The sequence below is a fragment of the Microtus pennsylvanicus genome, chromosome 3 (assembly GCF_037038515.1).
Source record: "Microtus pennsylvanicus isolate mMicPen1 chromosome 3, mMicPen1.hap1, whole genome shotgun sequence".
Classification (NCBI taxonomy): Eukaryota; Metazoa; Chordata; class Mammalia; order Rodentia; family Cricetidae; genus Microtus; species Microtus pennsylvanicus.
In genome coordinates, this window is record NC_134581.1 from 114,682,534 (window position 1) to 114,703,549 (window position 21,016).

The following is a 21,016-nucleotide window of genomic DNA, read 5'->3' on the forward strand; positions in this document are numbered from 1 at the left end:
CCAGCCCCAGAAGGACAAATTTATATCATTAGCTTTATTGTTTGTTGTAGACTATAGCACTGCATTATAGACATTGTCTATAGGTTGTCTATTTCATATTTATTATAAATTTTCCAGATAAATACATGTAAAATGTATTTTAGACAGTGAACACAGTATATTGTATTATTTTGGGCACAAAATGATTTATTTAATCATTCCTTTTTCTTTATCTGGATTGATTGATTGATATATCAGTTTTAAAAGGCCTCTCTGTAAATCTCAGATGACTGTGACTTCACAGTCCTTCAGCCTAGGATCCAGAGCACTGATATTACAGGCACCATCTCTAGCTTGTTTAATTTCTTTGGTATTTCAAGTGGTTCAGTAATCAATCTCACCGCAGTTACACCTGTTCTTTCATGTGACATCATTTCTTTAGTATAGATTCTCAGAAGTGAAATTGCTTTGTCAAAAGATCATCATTTTTATACTTTACATATTAGCAGATTATACCTCTCTCAGATCCTCTACTATTCACTGGGATTTGTTTCTTCTCTGTGTCAGAAAGAAAAAAATAACAGTCTATAAAACCTACTCTGAGTGATAATTGAACACACTAAAGATGAAATGTTATTGTGCTTTACTGTGAGAAGCAGACTGTAAGAGATGGTTCCAGCATGTTTAACTGACCTAACTGACCAAAAACATACTTTTATCTATTAATAGTTTTCTCACTTTCTGAGAAGCTTCAAGTTTGCTTGAAGAGGGGGAACCATCTTTTTCATATAATGATCATTCTGTGGATAGAATAGTTACAGAAAATGCAGGAAATGGGCAATTTCCACTCCCAGAGAAGGATCAGGTCACACACTTGTGTGAACATAAAGAAAAGAAAATGTTTATTGCATCCCTGTTCTGCTCTAAACCCGGAACATTCAAAAACATACTTAGTAAAGTCTTTGTCTTTGCAGATGGTTAAAAACTATGAATAGCTATATTTCAAATGAACACATGAAATAACTTACCCAAGAGCACACAGTTGGAAATGGCAAAATTAATAATCAACTCCAGATCATACATTCTATTAAATAGGTAATGAATATTTGTGAATGAATGTGCTGAGTATTTCTTACACTCATCATTGCTTCTGCCAGTATACATGCATAGAAACCCAAGACACAGGGACAGAGAGAATAAACAGTCAGACAGACAGAGATTCCCTTCCAGCTGAAGGCATCTCTCAGGTTTATTTTTATTTTATGTGGATGTGTGAATACCTATGTATGTATACCAAGTGCTTGCCTGGTTCCAGAGGATGCCAGAAGAGGGTGTCAGATTCCCCTAGAACTAGAGTTACAGGCAGCTGTGAACTACCTGATGTTGGTACTGGGAACTCAATCCCAGTCCTTTTCAAGAGCAGCTGGATCTCTCAGATCCTCTACTATTCATTAACCAGCCCTGAGTTGTAAACATTTCTAAAAGCTAAAATAAAAATGCATCTGACTATTGCCTGAGAAGGTGAGAGGGGTTTGAACTTTCAGCATCTTTATGCATGGGGAAAAGACAAAGAACGTGACACAGGTGTGGAAAAAATGTAAATAAGTTTGAGGAATTTTCAGCAAGTCTGGTCACTCCCTTAAATACTAAAGAGATGAACAGTTATAGAGTTTGTGTGATGCACAGTAAACAACATCCTCATTTTTGACGTTTGCTATTATAGGCAATGATAAATGAGAAGTAATTTTTCAGTATGTTATTTTTAGAAGGAAAATGAATGTGACAAACAAAAATTAAATCATTCTGAAAAATTAATTTTCACTTCCTCTATTTTAAACAAAGAAGCTTCAGAGAAATAGAAATGTTACTGAAAATGCAGAGGGAGCAGAATTTTTGTGTGTGTTCTGATTCTCACCAGTGTATTTGCAAACCATTCAGAATGTCAGGACTTCCCCATGGCGTACATCTGGTTGGGTCTGAATTGAGCAATTCCAGGACTTAATTAGATGTTTATAAAGTCAAACCTTCACTTGAAAAATTATTAAGTCGAGAAATACAGTGTGGCCCTTATTGAGTCATAATGAATGACAAGTCAGCCTGTATGAGTAAACCAGTACTTTCCATTGAGGAGTTTCACTGGGGGCTGAAATAAATTGTTTTAAAATATACCAAATATGTCACACAACACACACACACACACACACACACACACACACACACACAAAGATCTGTTGGTGAACAGTTATATCTGAAATTATATGGTATCTTCCTTTCTCTGTTTCCCACATGTGCAAACATGACCTAGTCAACATATCTAAGAACTCTGATCACCTAAGACAGTTGTCACAGAGCACAGATAGAAGGATGCTGGTGTGGTCTCTTAGGTAAGAAAGAACTGGAACAATCAAACTTTATGTAAAAATGTAAAATAAAAATGTAAAAAAAAATCAGTCCACAAGATGACTCATTGAGTAAAGATACTTATCTACCAGAACCTAGTGGAAAGAGAGAACTGACACCCTCATAGTGTGCTCTGACCTCCACACACACCATAGCATGCACACCCCCAACCCATGAAGTAAACCTATGTAATAAAGACGTGACTTCCAGGATCAAGCCACATCAAAATCACATACCTTTAAACCATATATCTAGTATAATCACCAAATTATACACTGTTCATTTGAGGCCAAAGAAAGGAGTTCAGACTGAGTCTTCAGTACTTCCATCCAAAACAAGTTCAAGTCTTTTTATGTACAAAAGTGACTGTCACTTAGGAGAGCCACTGGTAAGCACAGCTTCCATTTTTGTCTGGGGGGTTTCATATTAGCATATGTTAATTATAAAATATAATGACCTCATTATAACATTTTTATTTATGCACATGATATACTTTAATAACACTGTATTAAAGTTAATGATTTCATTGCCAAAGAGAAAATTAACATTTAGAATAATGACCATTCAAAGACATGAGTTCAAAAGTACAGAACTGGCCACAGAGAGATGAGAGAGAGAGAAAGAGAGAGAGAGAGAGAGAGAGAGAGAGAGAGAGAGAGAGAATAAGAATGTCAACTGTTTTTTTCAAAATACCTATAAATTAAGCACTTAAAGCTAATCCCCCAAAGCATAACCAGCTTTCCGTTTTAATTTTCTTTATTATTAGTGTGTGCATGTGTGAATACAGGCACACTCATGTAGATTTCAAAGGATAACTTTGGGGAATTGGTTCACTCCTTCCCCAGTAGGTTGGTTCCAAAGATTAAACTCAGATAAACGGCCCTGAACTATAACATCACTGTGGCTCATGGTCTTTTGGATGTCTCAGCCTTCTACACAGCTGCTAGGCTTCTTATCCCTACCTCCTACCCTCCAAGAGAAACGGTGAAAATTGAAAGGGTTCTTTTAGGCGATCTTGTCTGTTTCCAATTTCCTGGTGAACCTATATATGTTTTCCTTTAGGTTCACCTTATTACCTAGCTTCTCTAGCATCATAAACAATAGTGCGATATCCTATGTTTATAGCTAACATCCACTTATGAGTGAGTACATGCCATATTCATCTTTTGGGGTCTGAGTTACCTCATTCAGAATAGTGTTTTCTAATTCTATTGATTTGCATGCAAAATTCAAGATGTCATTGTTTTTTACCGCAGAGTAGTACTCTAATGTGTAAATGTGCCACATTTTCTTTATCCATTCCTGTTGAAGGAGCTGCGGGCTATGTTCCTGGTGCCTGGTCGCCCGCATGGCTAGCTTATGCCCCGAAATAATTACATGGAAACTGTATTCTTTTAAACACTGCCTGGCCCATTAGTTCCAGCCTCTTATTGGCTAGCTCTTACATATTGATCTAACCCATTTCTAATAATCTGTGTAGCCCACGAGGTGGCTTACCAGGGAAGATCTTAACCTGCGGCTGTGTCGGGTGGGAGAATCACGGTGACTACTGACTCGGCTTCTTTCTCCCAGCATTCTGTTCTGTTTACTCCACCCACCTAAGGGTTGGCCTATCAAATGGGCCTAGGCAGTTTCTTTATTAATTAACCAATGAAAGCAACAGATTTGAAAGAAATCACTCCCACATCAGTGGGGCATCTAGGTTGTTTCCAGGTTCTGGCTACTACAAATAATGCTGCTATGAACATAGTTGAACAAATGCTTTTGTAGTATGACTGGGCATCTTTTGGGGCATGATGGGTTCACCCACTGAAACAGTCTACCTGAGCTAATGGGAGCTCACCAACTCCAGCCAGACTGGGAAGGAACAAGCATAGGACACAACTACTACCTCTGAATGTGGTTGACAGTTGCATGGCTGGGGCAGACTGCGGGGCCACTGGCAGTGGCACCAAGATTTATCCCTACTGCCTGTACTGGCTTTTTGGGATCCTATTCTCTTTGGATGTGTACCTTGTTCAGCCTAGATATAGTAGGGAGGGCCTTGTACCTTCCAAAAATAAATATGCCTTACCCTCTCTGGGGATTAGATGGGGTGGGGTGGGAGGATGTGTGGAGGGAATGGGAAGAGGGGAGGGAATGGGAACTAGAATTGGTATTTTTTAAAAATCTAATACACCCCCGAAAAAAGAAAGGGTTCTTTTATTTAAAAGTAAATGTAAAACCACATATGAAGAAATCTCCAGCTCAATAAAAAAGATATAAACATTGCAAAATTTTTCATATTAAAGATGTGGTTTTTCATGTTCTATTTCCACTCCTGCAGAGACCAATTTGTAGGAAAATCTCCTCTCAGAGTGTATGGCTTTCTTTAATTCGAACCACTCTCCTGTGTTTTCTTGTTATGACTAATCCTGAGGTCAACCATTCAAAACTGAATAAATATTTCCATTCTTAAGCTGAGGAAATGGAGTGTTTGAGAACTGGCTTTTAAGTGGCAGAACTGGCCTTAGAATCATGTTTATCTATTCCCAAGTCACGGCTCTTTCTAATGTGACAATCTTATTATGATTTAAAAACCGCTCTGATATGCATGGGTTACTTTAATCTACCCCATGGCCCTAGCAAGTCTGCCCCTTCATGTTCTCTGGTTCCAAATTTGTTTAAAAGAACACTCTATTTCCCTCTGTTTTGATACTTGTTTACACACCCCCTTCAGTCTTGAACCCTGCTCCTCTTTGTCACCAAACGCACGTGGGTTGCCAAGCATGCTCTCACCTAGCCCAGGGGTTTGCAATTGCCAACCTCTCCCCACTCACTCTGATGTGTCAACAAATTGTTGTCGGATTTGACCGGGTTGATCTGCAGGCACATACTCCTCAGCCCTAGCCTCGGTGCCCTCATCTGTAAAGTCTTGGCAGTGAATTGTCAGGAGGCTTGAATGAGAACTTGCAAAATGTTTACCACATAATACAAACTCTAGAATGACTAGTATTTACTTATAAGTTTTGAAGTAGGGTCTCACTATATGGCTCAATTTGACCCCAAACTTCTGGTCCTCTACCTCAGTCTCCCAAGTGTTAGCATTACAGGTATTTTCCACCTCACCCAGCCTAAAATGTATTTTTTACAATTTAAAGTAGTTCTGAAATTGAGTGACTATACTATGATTTCCTCAGATGCCAATATCATAGGCATAGAATAAACTATTAAGAAAGGGGCTAAGAACAGGGAGGTTGGTCTAGACTATGAATAGTAGTAAAAATTACCCTGCCGGAGAAGGTACTGATTTTGAATCTGTGACCAAATTTATCTAAATCTATCTGTGAACAAAATGACCTAAAGAAAGAGTTTGAACTAGGTAAGTAACCAGGTGACTTGAAGTTAGTGACCATATTCATGGCCACAGAGCTTTATGTATATTAGAACAGGAGAAAGTAATCTATCTTCTGAGCAACGTCCTACCTCCAACAGCTGATGGTATTGATGTGTGATGGGGACAAGGAGGCAAGGAGGAAGACAGGAAACAGATATCTCCTAATCATTCCTTTCCTAAACAATGCTATAAGAACTGGTGTTAGCCGGGCGATGGTGGCGCACGCCTTTAATCCCAGCACTTGGGAGGCAGAGGCAGGCGGATCTCTGTGAGTTCGAGACCAGCCTGGTCTACAGAGCGAGTTCCAGGACAGGCTCCAAAGCCACAGAGAAACCCTGTCTTGAAAAAGCAAAAAAAAAAAAAAAAAAAGAACTGGTGTTATTGCTATTTTAGAAACAAGTCTACTCGAAGAATGAGTTGAAATATAATTCAAACCAATCCGTACTACCCTTGTTCTTTGTGATAAGAAGCCAACTTCTGTATTAGCAAAAACATAAGCACATGTAATAAACACAGTCCACACAGCTGTGCAGGTGATTACATGTAGGCAAACCCTCCTCACAGTGCTAACTTAAGTTGCAGAATGTCAGGAATACATATGCCGTTATATTATAGAGGTGCAATGGGGAATAGCAAGGGCCCGAAGCTCACCAAAGACTATTAAATGATAGTAAATCCTCTGTCAGGTAATTGCCTTTGAGCCTAAAGGGACAGTTAGATAAACAATACCATGCAAGTATCATTTTCAACAGATAAAGAAGATTCTAAAATTTCATAATGTCTAAATTTGTTGCTGCTGTTTGGAAAGCAAAGAAACTTTTTATGAAGGATAATTAACTGCTTCAAGAATGCTAGTTAGAATTCTCAGTGGGGTAGACTGTAGATTTTCCATGGCAAGGCAGACTTGCTTTTCCACCAAAAAATGAATTGGTGAGTAAGCATGTAACCCATGCACCAGGCTCCTGCAACAGCATTTCCAGTATCCAAATTCACCGCAAGCCTCTGCAAGGTGTCACTTTTCAAGTCTATATTGTGGTGCAGTCCCCACCATTGTCAAACATGGTTTGTTGTCCGTTTACCAGTTGACTGTCCCTTCCCTCCTCCAACCTGTCACCTCATTTTCTCCACTGCTTCTCCCTCCTTGGCATTACACATTGCCCTCTCTCCTCTTTCACACGAAGCAAATACTGACCTTCTAAATTGAAGATGTCCAGCCCATGCAAGGCTATTTTCTCCTTACATTAAGGTCAGCTTGTCTCCAAAGCTACAGAGAAACCCTGTCTTGAGAAACAAAAACAAAACAAAACAAAAAAAGGTTAACTTGTGGTATGAGCTCTCTCTCTTTGTCCTTCTCATCTCCTACTCATTTAAACATACATTGATCATCTTTGCCTTTCTCTCCCCCTTTCCTCTCCCACAAACACACTCTACTAAGTGTTTTTACTAGCTTAGATGGTCTCTTAGTTTCTGTAGCATATGGATGTCTGTGTCAGTGTCTACCTTAATGTACCTGTGGCCATTGACACTTTTTAATATCTCCTTATAACTTTCTAGGACTTTTTGGAGTTACTGCCCTGGCTATCCCCCATCTGGCCATTTTTCTTCATACACTTTATCACAGGTTCCTCCTGTGGTCACACAGAATGAACTCTTTGCTATTATCTTAGTTAAGGTTTCCATTGTTGTGATGAAACACCATGAGGCTAGGAAAATGTTTATTTGGCTTTCATATCCTGAATCTCTGTTCATGGAGGAAGCTAAGGCAGAACTCAAAAGTAACAGGAACCTGGAGGCAGGAGCTGGTGCAGAGCCATGGAGGAGTGCTGTTTACTGGTTTGCTCAGCCTGCTTTCTTATGGAACCCAAGGCCACCAGCCCAACTGTGGCCCTCCCACACCAATCAGTAAGCAACAGAATGTCCTATATGCTTGCCTACAGACCAATCTTATGGATGCATTTCTCAATTGAGGTTCCCTCCGATCAGATGCCTACAGCTTGTATCAAGTGAACATAAAACTAGCCTGCACACATACTCTTTAGGGAGTGATCTTAATCCCTCTCAGGCTTTGTCTTCTAGCTTTAAACTGCCTCCCCCTGTCTGTAGATATCTTTAGTTTACACTTCTGAGGGTTTCTGGCTCTTTCTTGGTTAGCTCTTGGTTAAACTCATTCTGTCCAGAATCTACATGATCCGTAAATGTCTTCTTCCCACATTGTCTCTTCTCAACCCAAAACTTCCCAGTCTACTCATGGTCCTAAACACTGAAAACAGAGTAATACAAGGACTAAAAAGTATTGTACTTGAAGCAGACTGCCAGAGTTTGGGTCTCAGCTGTCCTATTTGTTAGATGTAGTTGCTATTATGGGCTACATTTGCATCTATCCGGGCCACAGGTTCCTCAAATAGAAAATGGAAACACTAATAATACCAATATTACAGTGATGTTATGGAGAGTAAATAAAATAACTTTTATAAAGCACTATACTCTATATGTATGTATTTACCTTTTCTTCCATTTTAATATTAAACACATAGACCATAACATTACCTATAGTTGAAAAATTCAGCATTCACCAATATCCTTAATACCCAAGCTCCTCCCTTTATCTATCATGACCTATCATGAGCAATCTTGGGCCTACCCCAGTGATCTAGACTTTATGTGTGTGTGTTATCTCAGATGTTCTTCCTTCTACCTTGAAAACCTCTATCCTCCAGGACTCAGCGCTTTATGTCAAAAACTCCACTCATTCTTCAAACTTGAGTTTGAATGTCATTTCCCAGGGAGTCTGACCTGTGGACTTCTTCAGGGCCCAACTACAAAATCACCACACTACCCAGTTAATTGTTCTCTAATGCTTGGGTATTATTCCAGATGCAGCTATATGATAGACAATGTAATTCTGCTCATGAATGGAGCATTGCAAAAGAAGTCTGTGAAAGAAGTTCTAGCCAAGTGTCACCCACTGGGCCGTTTCACGGAGATGGAAGCAGTCAACATTGCAGAGACCACCTCAGATCTCTTCAAGGCTGTGCTGGTTGAAACACCATTAGGTATGGAAACTTATTTTTTGTTTTTATTTGTTTTTCTTTTGTATTTTAATTTTCTTATTCATTTTACACACCAGTCACAATTGATCTTCCTTTCCCCCCTCCTGTTCCCCCACCCTGCCTTTCCCCACTGACTCCTGTAAAAGGGTAAGGCCTTTCATGAGGAGGCTACAAAGCCTGGTTACATTCAGTTGAGTCAGGACCAAATTACACTACTGTCTCCCTCATGCAGAAAGCCTAGTTTGGTCCCATGCAGACTCCACAGCTGTCCATCTAGAGTCCGCGAGTTCCCTCAAGACTGGTTCAGTTCTCTGTAGATCTCCTCATCTTGATCTTGTTACCACACCCTTGCTCATATACTCCCTCCTCCATCTCTTCAACTGGACTCCTAGAGCTTGGCCTGGTGCTGGCTGTGGATCACTGCATCTGCTTCCATTAGTTACTGGATGAAGGTTCTATGATTACAGTTAGGGTAGTCACCGTTCTGATTACAGGGGAAGGCCAGTTCAGGCACCCTCTCCACTATTGCTAGGAATCTTAGTTGGGGTCATCCTTGTGGGTTCCTGGGAGTTTCCCTTGTACCAGGTTTCTCCTTAGCCACATAATAGCTCTCTCTATCAAGACATCTCTTTCATTGTTTTCCCCCTCTGTCCCTTCCCCAGCACTACCATCCCATTCCCCCATGTTCTCATACCCTGTTTCCCCCTCTTTACTGTCCCACCCCCTGCCTCCGGTTTACCCAGGAGATCTCATCTATTTCTCCTTCCCAGGGTAATACATACATCCCTCTTAGGAGCCTCCTTGTTACCTAGTTTCTCTAGTACTGTGGGTTGTAGTCTGGTTATCCTTTGCTTTACATCTAGTATGGATATTTATTTGTAAAATGGCCTGTGCATGTTAGCATAGTCATTAGAAAATGTACCTTCAATATGAAACATTTTTATGAAAGTAGTTTTATAATATACAGGTTCATAGTTGCTGACAGGACGTCTGAGCTGGGCATGGTGGCACATACATGGTGACTAAAGAAAGAGGTTGGCAAACCTGAGGTCAGTTTGATTACACAGAGAGACTCTACTTCATAAAAACAAACAATATCAAAAGAATCATCTAGGCCTAGGGAGATGGCTCAGTTGGTAAAGCAATTTTCTTTCAAGCATAAGGACTTAAGTTTGTGCCACAGAATGTTGTAAGGAAAAATACTAAGTATTGTCGCACATTTGTCTAATCCCAGCACTAGATAGGACTTGCTGGACCCCTAGCCAAGCCTATTTGGCAAGCTCCAGGCCAGGGAGAGAGATCCTATTTCAAGACACGAGGTGGGTGCCTCTTAAGGAATGATACCTAAGGTGTCCTCTGTCTTCTATTTGTACACACACACACACACACACACGCACACGCTCCCACACACTCACACATATGTGTGGGCATCCATGTACATAGGAATATGTATACAAATGTACAATACACAGAAAAATCATCTAACCTTGCTGTCTTGTCTCTCAGATGAAGACACGTGAAGCAATCTGGTCTCTGTCATTTATAAGCCATTCAAATTAAGGAAGGGACTGGAGCTCATATCCCAACCACCAAATCCATAGGCTTTCTACCAGGATATAGCAATTATGTGATAAACTTGTACATGCTCAAACTATGTGTTCCCTTTCTGTTTTCCTTATCCTTTCACATTAAACTCTTATTTAATTCGGGTCATATCTAGGGACTATTTTGTTTAAAGAAGTTTATAAATGTCTTTGCTATGAGCTAGTTGAGAGCCTTTATTAACTTACCTAGACCAATTATGAAATGACTTAATTTCAGTATATCTTACCACCAATAAAAATGTCATTGTTCAAAATGTTAATGGGAAAAATTTCAAGCATTATTACCGTCAGAATTCTAGATGGTAGCAATTCATTATCGACCATAAGCAAAATAGCTTTCATTTTAAATTGGGGACCAGGAGCTGGACAGATGCTTCAGTGGTTAAGAGCACTAGCAGCTGCTTTGGAGGACCTGGTTCAATCCCTAGAACCCATGTGGTGTGTTCCAGAGAACACAGCAACCTCTTCTAGTCTCTGCAGGTACTGAGAATACTTGTGGTGCAGACATACATCAAGTAAAACACTCATGCATATAAAATAATAATTAAAATAAAGTAATTTGGGGAGCAGGGTTAAGCATAGGGTATTTTGCATGCTAAGAATATGCTCTACCCATGAGCCCACACTCTGAGCCAAAATAGTTACCTTTCAAACAGATATTCTAAAAAAAAGGCAAGGGTGTGCTAGGTCACGTTTAAGTATCTGTGGCTTAGCTAGTGCAGCCTGGTGGAAACAAGGTGAGTCTGGGATGAGTGAGCTGTGAATCTGAAGCCAGACTTTGCAAGGTCTCAGTATAATGACTTGAGCAATTTAATTTATCCCCATTTTCCTCATTTCAAATCCTGACAGTTTTAAAAATGAATTTAAACATAATTTTAGTAAAACAATGTGCCTGGTATAAATTTGGTTGCAGGTGGTAAATATTACTATAAGGTTGTGTTAGGGTATAAGGAAGGAATTGCAAAAAGGAAGCAAGTCTTAAATGACTGTTTCCAAGGTTGTGAAAATTAAATAAGCTAATGTGTATCTATTGTTTGGTACAACATGTAGTGCCGAAGGTTCATACATGGTAAATACTTAATGAATAACAAGTTCTATCATCCTTATCAACATTTGCCTGACCCAGTGTGGACTGCTACTCCCCAGAATTTTCATCAGCAGTGAGCACACGTGGTGGCACTATACTCATTTCCTACACTTTATCGTCTGGCTTGAGATTCATATTCTTTTGCTTTCAGCTCCATTCTTCCAAGATTGTATGTCTGAAAATACTCTCGATGAACTGAATATTGAATTACTGCGCAATAAACTATACAAGGTAATTGTTCTTCCAGATGTATTTTTCTTGATTACACAATATAACATATTGGAGTTCTTTATTATCATTGCCCATTGACCAGCTTTTGCAATTATGAAGTGATGCATATTTAGAACATAGTTTTTATTGTTTGGGCTCATGCATGCATGTCAGTTTATTCTGTCCTTTGCTCTATGTACAATGCCTGAAATGCAAAATGTGTTGGTAAGATGATGGTAGATAGGCAGATAAATTTGTGGGAAAACCATATCATAGGCAAGCAGCATAAACAACAGGCATTCTCTTTTATAGTATCCATCTTTGCTGTAGATCTTGTTATAAAACTTTGAATCTTAAAATTAATCTGTCCATGTAATTTTAAACCTATGCCAGCATTACCAACTTGTTGACACAATGTCATATGTGCCACTGCATGATTGCCAGAATGTCTGAATTCTGTTGCCACCATTAGCATAGACTGTGTACTATAGGGCAAGAAAAGTCTTCCAGTGGACACTCTCATAAAGTATATTAATATATACCACTGTGGTATATAAATAGTGTGTTAAGCTAAAATACATAGTTCTTTCAAAGGTATTTCATTATAGGCATTTTCGTTTTATAAAGAGACACTTGAAAGGAGGCACTCCTGAGATGTAACTAAGAGAACATTGTGTTCTAAGCCGTTCATGGGCCTTAACTCGCTCAGCCTAGTAGCAAAGCTGTGATTTGTGCAATTCTTGTTCCTCTTATAAACATGAGAGATGAAGAGACATGAGGCTTCCTTGGTAGAAGGAACTTAGTATTGAGTTAGTTAAGTATTAGATCTGGAATACAAGTCCAGGCAGTCTAACCTGACAACCTAGGCTCTGCTTTTCAATATATTCACATAGTCAAAACCAATGTGTCTTATGAAATTTAATATCAGAGTTACTAAATCATTTGCAGAGTTCAGCAAAGTGCTTGGCACTCTTGTTGGAATAGCTGGAGTGAAGTACATAAATGCCTGTTAGGTAATTATACACTGTAATAAGTGCAATTTTGTTCTTTTATTGAGTTCTTTTTAGTCTCGGTCACAGGTATACTAAATCTCTATTAAATTTACTATGGAATATCTCCTATGTTAGGAGCAATTCAGTTTCCATTAGAGCATTTCATATGCTATGAAAATATGACCTAGACATTTCTAGAAGGAAGTTATTCATTTCATGATTTATAATCTTCTTTCTTTCTAAGTCTTACCTTGAGGCATTCTACAAATTCTGCAAGGATCACGGTGATGTCACAGCAGAAATTATGTGCCCCATTCTTGAGGTAAGAAGGACCCTTTGGCTCTGTTTTTGCCAAATGAGTTTGCATACTTGTCCTTACTTTAACCCTGTTGTATTTCTTTATCTCAGAAGTTATCTGAAAATTCAATAAGCAACATCATTTGATGTCTTAAGGGAGTGTTTTCTTGAAAGCCAGCATTGTGCTCAGTGGTTGAACACTTACCTAAAATATATAGGACTTTGGATTCATTTCTGCCAATGCAAAACTCAATCAGACAAAATTACTTTAAATGTGTGGTTATGATTCTAGTTGATGTATATGTAGAAAGTAGGCTATAATTCATTAAACATTTTATATTACTAACAACTTGTAGGTTATGAATATTTTCATAATATCCACTCAAACTCTCTCCAACGAAGGAACATTGAACAGCAGGAATATCCTGTAGGTTGAGCCCACAGTCCATTATAGCTCTATTCATGACATGATCCTTATAAAAGCCTAAAACTAAGGCTACCTAAGCAGTTCTCCACCATTCCAGCTTTGAGCAGAAAGAATATAGTTCAAATGCACCAAAACCAGGAACTTGATAATGTGTGGGATGCTACATCACTGTCTTCTGTGGAACTAATGTCAAGACTCTTTTTTAAATTTTCTCTTTATCACCACAGAACATACCCATGCTCAGAGGTCCTCTTGACAGAAGTTTGACTCATAGGTGCATGGGAGGAGATTGGGGTGGACATCAAGAGAGGCTGGAGTTCACCCCAGGGCACAGATTCCACTTAGTGTTTAACATGCATCCCTCAGTGGCTTTCCAAGACTCTTGAAAAATAAAAGGAATGCTGTGTCAAACTGTGCTTAGGAGTGATCAAAACAACATATTTAAACATTTTAAATTAGAGTGGAGTTCACTACAATGGTACACATCATACTAAGAGCTTTCAGACAAAAGGAACAAAGAACATTAAAGCATAAAATGAATTCATAAGAAGACACATCAAGTAGGATGGATACAGAAGCACTTGCTATGATAAAGAGAGCTTTTGATGGGAATGCTCCTTCCCCCTCAGTGTAGGGAGTGTTCCGTTATGCAGACCTATGGAATGGAACTTGTGCTTACAAGCTAAGGAATAAACTATAAGGAATAAACTTTGTAATTACAATGGCAAGGCATGGGAAATGAATGGATTATTTGGATAATCCATTATAGTCAGTTAGAGTCATCTGTCCTTAGCCTGGCATGTGAAGTGCTTCCTGGTGTCTCCCCATCTACCTGTCTATCCAATTTTACAGTAGCTTCCTTAGGTGTTTAAGATGTTAACCATCCTCCAAATACATCATGTGTTTTCTACTGCAACAATCTCCTCTGGCATGGCCTCTGCTGACTTGATGTCTGCAATGCTGCCTACCCTGTCATATTTCCCTTCTTAAAATTCTAACATCTTGCAACTAGAAAATACCGAAGAATATCTGGGACAACTATCTACATGTTACTTATCCTACCCTATCTTTCATTTCAAGGATTCTTATTGCCACAAACAATCCACTTGCAGTTCTTCTCTTACCCCTGGAAGTTATAAAATGCTTTACAGGATTGGCTATATGCAGGAGCCAGAATGTAATTGCCTTTGCTTCCAAATAAAGCTACCCTGCTTCTGACCCACCCATAAGTCCCATGAGAGCAATCAAAAGGACCAGTGGAAATGCACTCTCTCCTGATAAGAAACACCGGTTCTAACAAAAGTGTTCCAGTAGAGCTTTTGCAAGCCCGGCTTTGTTATTAACTAGTAAGTGTGGAAAGTGATGAAGGACAGCTCAGGTCCTTCTTTTCAACTTTCTTGGGCTGGTGAACAGCCTTGGGGTCTTCTTAAAAGGCAGAGTGTGGTTCAGTAGGTTTAACTATAGACTGTGGTTTGAGAGTCTGCATTTTTAACTTTCACTGATGTCAAAGCTACTGAGTCACAACTTCAAGTAGCACCACTGTAGGAAATATTGTAGAGAATTCAAAAGTGATGAAATCAGTCAGGCTGTTCTGTTAGATTCAGTAGAGAGTTAGAATACTCTGTGTGACGAGCATTGATTCCAAAAATAAACAGCAAATAAAAATGACAAGGCTCTTCTAAGAATTAAGAGTAGGAAAAGGAAAAGTACAGAGATAGATGTTAGAATGACATAGTAAGAATAAAGTACTTCAAGGACCTGGAGAAGAACTTCTGAGCCCACCAATATTTAAGATAAGAAGAGGAGGGACCCTTGAGGGAGAGAAAGGGGGCCTAAGAGAAAAGATGTAAGAACTAGTAGATGGGGAGGAGTGCGGTGAAATGCTTTCCTCTGGACATGACATAGCTGGTACATACACAACTCATAGCAGCTGTAGTTACCTATGTGTAACCTGCATGGGACCATCTCAGTTTCCAATCCCAGGGTGGAGTAGAGAAGAGTACCTGAGGCTCAACCCCTGCTGAAGAGCTATTAGTGGCTGATGTGGCTGCTGGGGAAGAGAGAATTACTTTTCTATAGAGATGTGGTGTGGTAGGAATGGGTGAATCTGGTGAATGACCTCATACCCATTCATATATGGGAAGCACAAACTCAATGGGTTAAAGGTAAATATATGTTTATATATTTATATACATATATAAGGAATATATACAGATATATTTTAGGATAAAAGAGAAGAGGATGATGGAATATTTAATGTGGATATAAGGAAAACTGAGAGATAGCAGAAACATGGAGAACAAAGGAATAGGAATGAAATCTCAAGAAAGATAGCATGATTATTGGAAACAGGATTGATGGAGTAAGAGCTCAGCAGTCTATGGTGTTCAGCACTGGTCATCAGTACATACTGACCTACTTAAGGATCATGAAGAATAAGACCTTACAAGGAAGATAAATCACCCCAAGCCACATGATTCTTAGCTACAGAGATTCTTAGAATCAGAGGTTGGTCATTTAATGGTAGGTCATTAAACACACACACACACACACACACACACACACACACACACACACACCCCAAACCATGAAGTAAAGATGGTCTGTAGTATGACATTTAATTCTATAAAATAAATAGGACTAGAGATGTGGCTCAAAGGTAGAGCTGGCGTGACATGCATGAGGCCCTGGATTGGATGAAAGGACCCTGCCAAGGTATGCCAGCCACTAAGAGAACAAACACACCACATACAACAGAGTTAATGCAAGAGGTTTATTGGGAGACAGGGGTGAGGATAGCAGAGTATGGACATGAGAAAGGCAAGCAGACAGAGAGGCAAGAGAGCAAAAACAGAGAACTGTGACAGAGGGACACTTTTTTAAAGGGTACATGGGTCGCATAACTAAGGCAGCCTGGCCATCTTGGCAGGAACTAACATTGGTTCCTCAGCATCGCAAACAATAACACCAACAATAGTAACAGGACAGTTAAAAGGGGTTAGTAACATGTAGTGTTGCACATTTTTGTTGTTCAAACACCTTGGCAGACATGTTTACTTGCATTGCCTTATTCTGTCCCTCTGTGCACTTTAGTACTACTACCTTTACGGAAAACACATTCATTACTCTTGTGACCTACGTTGAGCATAATATGTAAGTAATTTGTTGCAGGGAGCCTGGGAAATTAAGCTTGGTGGGGTTTCAAAAGTCATAGGCCATCACAGGGCAGGGCAATCTCTCCAAGCAAATTACACCTTTTCAAGGGGAGCTAAAGGGACATAAGTGAGACATGCCTACATTGTAAGTAAACATGGAAAGCAGATCACTTCAGAGATGCAATTCTTTATGTAGCATGTGGTGTAAAAGATTATTGGATTTGCTGTTCTCATGCCTTTCACTTTCAGTTTGAGGCCGACAGACGTGCTTTAATCATTACTCTGAACTCATTTGGCACTGAATTGAGCAAAGAAGACAGGGAGACCCTCTTCCCCACCTGTGGCAAGCTCTATCCTGAGGGACTGCACTTGTTAGCTCAAGCTGAAGACTTTGAGCAGATGAAGAGAGTAGCAGATAATTATGGAGTAAGTGATTTCCCCAGCACTCTGAGTGCCTTGCATTACTTCAGCATGGGCCCTTTGGAAGCTCACACATCCATTTAAACACCTCATCCAAACTGATATCCAGATTGCAGCAAGCAGTGCCTCTTTCTGTAATTATGCCTCCCAGAGAAACACTTCAAGTTTCTAGGCCAAGCCGGCTGGCATCTTTTAAGATCCTGCCAAGAAAGCCCTTGTTTAAATCTCCCAGGAGTGGTTATCTACTGAGTACGTCTTGAAATACCTTATAAAGCAACTTCCCCAAGAGGCTGGGACAAGTTCCTGGAAGTGAGAGTTCATGTCAAAGTTACATCAAACAGCCTGACCTCAATCATTCTTTGAAATACCCACTGGAAGAAAAATATAAGAACTCCTGAGTCAACTGGGAGCATGGGGATCATGGAAGAGGGTAGAAGGGGAGTGGGGAGAAAAGAAGGGGAGTGGAGAAAAATAGTTCAATAAAAATTTTTAAAAATATATTCACTGAGAAAGCAGAGTCAGTACAGAACATCTATAGGGACTACAGGAGAACATGGGATATGTATGGGTTTCCCCAACCCCTTTGCTGACAGGAAGAAACTGGGAGAGGAAGGGAACTGCTCACTGGCTTTCCCTCCTTCTGCCCTCAGCACTCTAAGACAGGCTAGAGTTCCTCATACATCTTCCCCAGATTCACTTCCTCAATTTTGTGGGTAATCACATGTATATCCCGCAGTTCACTTCCTCAGTTTAAGAGTGACCCTGGTGTTTCCTTGTAGATTTCTAAATCCTTCCAGTAAAACAGCCAGCAAACAGTATCTATAAACCTTCTTAGTCTTTCATCTATGATTGTGGGCAACACTTTAGTATAATGTTAAAATTTGAGCTTCTCCCCAGTTTTTACTCTTTCTGCACTTGAAATTCCATGAGATATATTGGGTGTCATCTCAAGGACTCACAAACCTATACTAGTCAAACTGCAAGGGTTCACTAAGCCTAGTGTTTTTATGTATGAGAATGACAATGTACATTAGGAAAAATATGGTGTTTCCCTTGTACTTGTAGCCCATTCAGATTTCAAGTGAGAAAGTAAAAAATTTGTTCACCTCTTTGTTTGTTGGGATTTGTTTGGAGAATGGGGGTGTCAGGAAGTGAAAGAGCATTCAGGCCTTCTGTACAAATTTTCTTTAAAGGACACACACACTCCAATATCTATATTTCTAAGGAAATGCATTTATATGAATTTATGAGAGATGTAATATCCTTTACATTTAAATTCTTGTCTTTGTTTTTAAGGTTTACAAGCCTTTGTTTGAGGCTGTAGGTGGCCCTGGGGGAAAGACATTGGAAGATGTTTTCTATGAGCGAGAGGTACGGCAGAAGTGGAAATATTATGGTTTATATGCTTTTGTTGTTATCATGGGTTTTAAATGTTCTTTTGCTGATGGTCCATGTCACCTTTTCATTCCTTAGGTGGAAATGAATGTTCTGGCATTCAACAGGCAATTCCACTATGGTGTGTTCTATGCATATGTAAAGTTGAAGGAGCAAGAGATGAGAAATATCGTGTGGATAGCAGAATGCATCTCACAGAGACATCGAACTAAAATCAATAGTTACATTCCAATTTTATAAACCAGTAACAAGACCTCGAATGCAGAAAATTATACATGTTGAAAAGAAGCTATTGAGGAAGGAAAAGTGATTGTGTCTTACATTACCGAGATCATACAAAAGTAAGTCATATCTCCTTTCCATGAATTGTATGTTCCCTGAGAGCCCAATAAACTGAACATGAAACCAAGTAGTACCTTCTTATTTTCAGCAAATATTAATCATTTTTTCATGTTTATATCTCATTGCTCACTGGTCCTACACATTCATTTTAATTGACTTGATAGCATTTTTCATACTCTCATTTAGTTATGTTAGAATCATACCTAAACAAGTATTTCACTCTTCCTTTTCTATTCTTCTCTCCAAGTTCAAACACTGAGTGTCTGATCTACTGGTTAGCTGTTCACTTTTTCCATCAATTCACAAAAATGCAAGGCTGTGTGTAGCCATCATACACTACGTTTGGTGAAGGCACTAGGATTGATAAGCCTGGGAAAGACAGATTTCCAAGATGTTAGTGTGGCTAAATATGTTAATAAATTAGATTCTCTCTCTCCCTCTCCCGTCTCCCCCCTCTCACACACACATTATATACAAATATGCAGAAGAGAGATAGAGACAGATTGATAAACAAAATATATACATACCTATGCCTGAGGTTCTGTCACACTTTATTTAAGAAGAAAATTCCACTAATTATATTTTGTTCCTTCAGAAGAAAAAAGTCACAGATTTAGTATGATTGCCTCATAAAGCCTGGGACCAGTGGAGAGAACTGCTAAAAAAAAAAAAAAAAAGAAAGAAAAGAAAAGAAAAGAAAATATCAAAGTATGTCCCTAATCTTGCTTTAAATAGAAAAAGTGTTCTTAGATATAGTCTGTATTTACTGTGCTTCAAGAATTAAACATGTGGGGGCTGGAGAGATGGCTCAGTGGTTAAAAGCATTGCCTGCTCTTTCAAAGGTCCTGAGTTCAATTCCCAGCAACCACATGGTGGCTCACAACCATCTGTAATGAGGTCTGGTGCCCTCTTCTGGCCTGCAGACATACACACAGACAGAATATTGTATGCACAATAAATAAATAAATATATAAAAAAAGAATTAAACATGTGCAGTTAACAAGATGACTCAGCAGGTAAGGGAGCTTGCTGTCAGTCCTAACTACCTGAGCTCAATCCCTAGGAGTTCACATAGTAGAAGGAACTTAGTACTGCAAGATTACCTTTAACCCTTACATATGCAATACACACATACACAAAAAATTTTTTTAATAAAATTTAAAGAAACTTACAGAGATAATTTGAACATTCTTTGTATAAGCATACCTAACAAAGTATATAAATACACTATCTAGAATGAAATGCATTTAAAAAGGAGCGCAACATTTTTCTGCAGAAAAATCATTTGTAAGTATAAGGAAAAATAATGATTTGTTGGACTGAGAAGAAAGTCAAGTGCCTACTTCCTGACTGCAGACGCAACGTGCCCAGGTGCTTCACGCTCATGCCACCACACCTTATCAACAACGGTGCACTGTTCCCTCAAACCGTAAGCCAAAATAAACCCTTCCCTCCTCTCTAAGTCCTTTCATTGAGTATTTTTGTGACAGCAACACAGCAAAGTAACTAGTACAGAAAACTGATACTAAAGTTGCTGAGATAAACTTTTATGTGTTTCATAGGCCTTTAAAGTTGGTTTTGTGAGAAATAGATTTGGGAAGTTATGGACTAGAATAGCCCTGGAATGTTTTAAGCAGTGCTTAATAGACCATTCTGATATGAGTTTGAAAAAGCAGAATGCTAAGAGAAATCCAAACTGTAGAGTCACATCTCATGAGATTTCTGAAGCACTCTAGTGAGTACTCAGCTAGAAGAAATTCGTGTGATATTCTGTTAAAGAATCTGGCTGTATTCTGCCTGTGTCATGAAAACTTGACAGAAGCTGAATTCAAAGGAAAGTGACTGTTTATTTGGAAGAAGAAATTTTAGGTATAACATGAATACCTTGTTATGGTTACTACTCATTGCTTTTATCAAAGTCTACAATGAAAGAAAGCAACAAGAACAGAAAGACATGAAAACACGGACTCAGGGCAAAAAGTAGTATGAACAATTTGAAATAACAGACAAGGTAGGTGTATATTTGCTAAAAAGATTAGCACCATTAAAGAGAGTCCTCTTGCTTTGCCCTGAGACAATGGAAAAGGTGCCCTGAGGGCATGACCCAACTGGTCAAAGGATCTCATTTGTGAAAATTAATTTGAAAGAATAATGTTTAAGTTGGGAATGCCAGAAGAACTCAAGGGACTCTATACTCAAAATCAATTCCCTGGGGAACTGTTTGAATTTTCTTTTTGTTATTTTTGCTTTTTTTCATGTTCAGTCTCAAAGGTACAGAGAGA

The 21,016-nt window shown here is 39.1% G+C and overlaps 1 protein-coding gene across 1 annotated transcript in view; it reads left to right on the forward strand.

Moving 5' to 3' along the window:
- Atp6v0d2 (ATPase H+ transporting V0 subunit d2) overlaps positions 1–18,801 on the forward strand; it is a 41,531-nt gene extending 22,730 nt beyond the window's left edge. The window contains exons 3-8 of the mRNA XM_075968026.1: positions 8,630–8,808; positions 11,648–11,727; positions 12,943–13,020; positions 16,827–17,003; positions 18,294–18,368; positions 18,471–18,801. Of these exons, the coding sequence (XP_075824141.1) occupies positions 8,630–8,808; positions 11,648–11,727; positions 12,943–13,020; positions 16,827–17,003; positions 18,294–18,368; positions 18,471–18,632 (751 nt within the window). The 3' untranslated portion in view covers positions 18,633–18,801. The remainder of the gene's footprint in view (positions 1–8,629; positions 8,809–11,647; positions 11,728–12,942; positions 13,021–16,826; positions 17,004–18,293; positions 18,369–18,470) is intronic.
- The last annotated feature ends 2,215 nt before the right edge of the window (positions 18,802–21,016 follow it).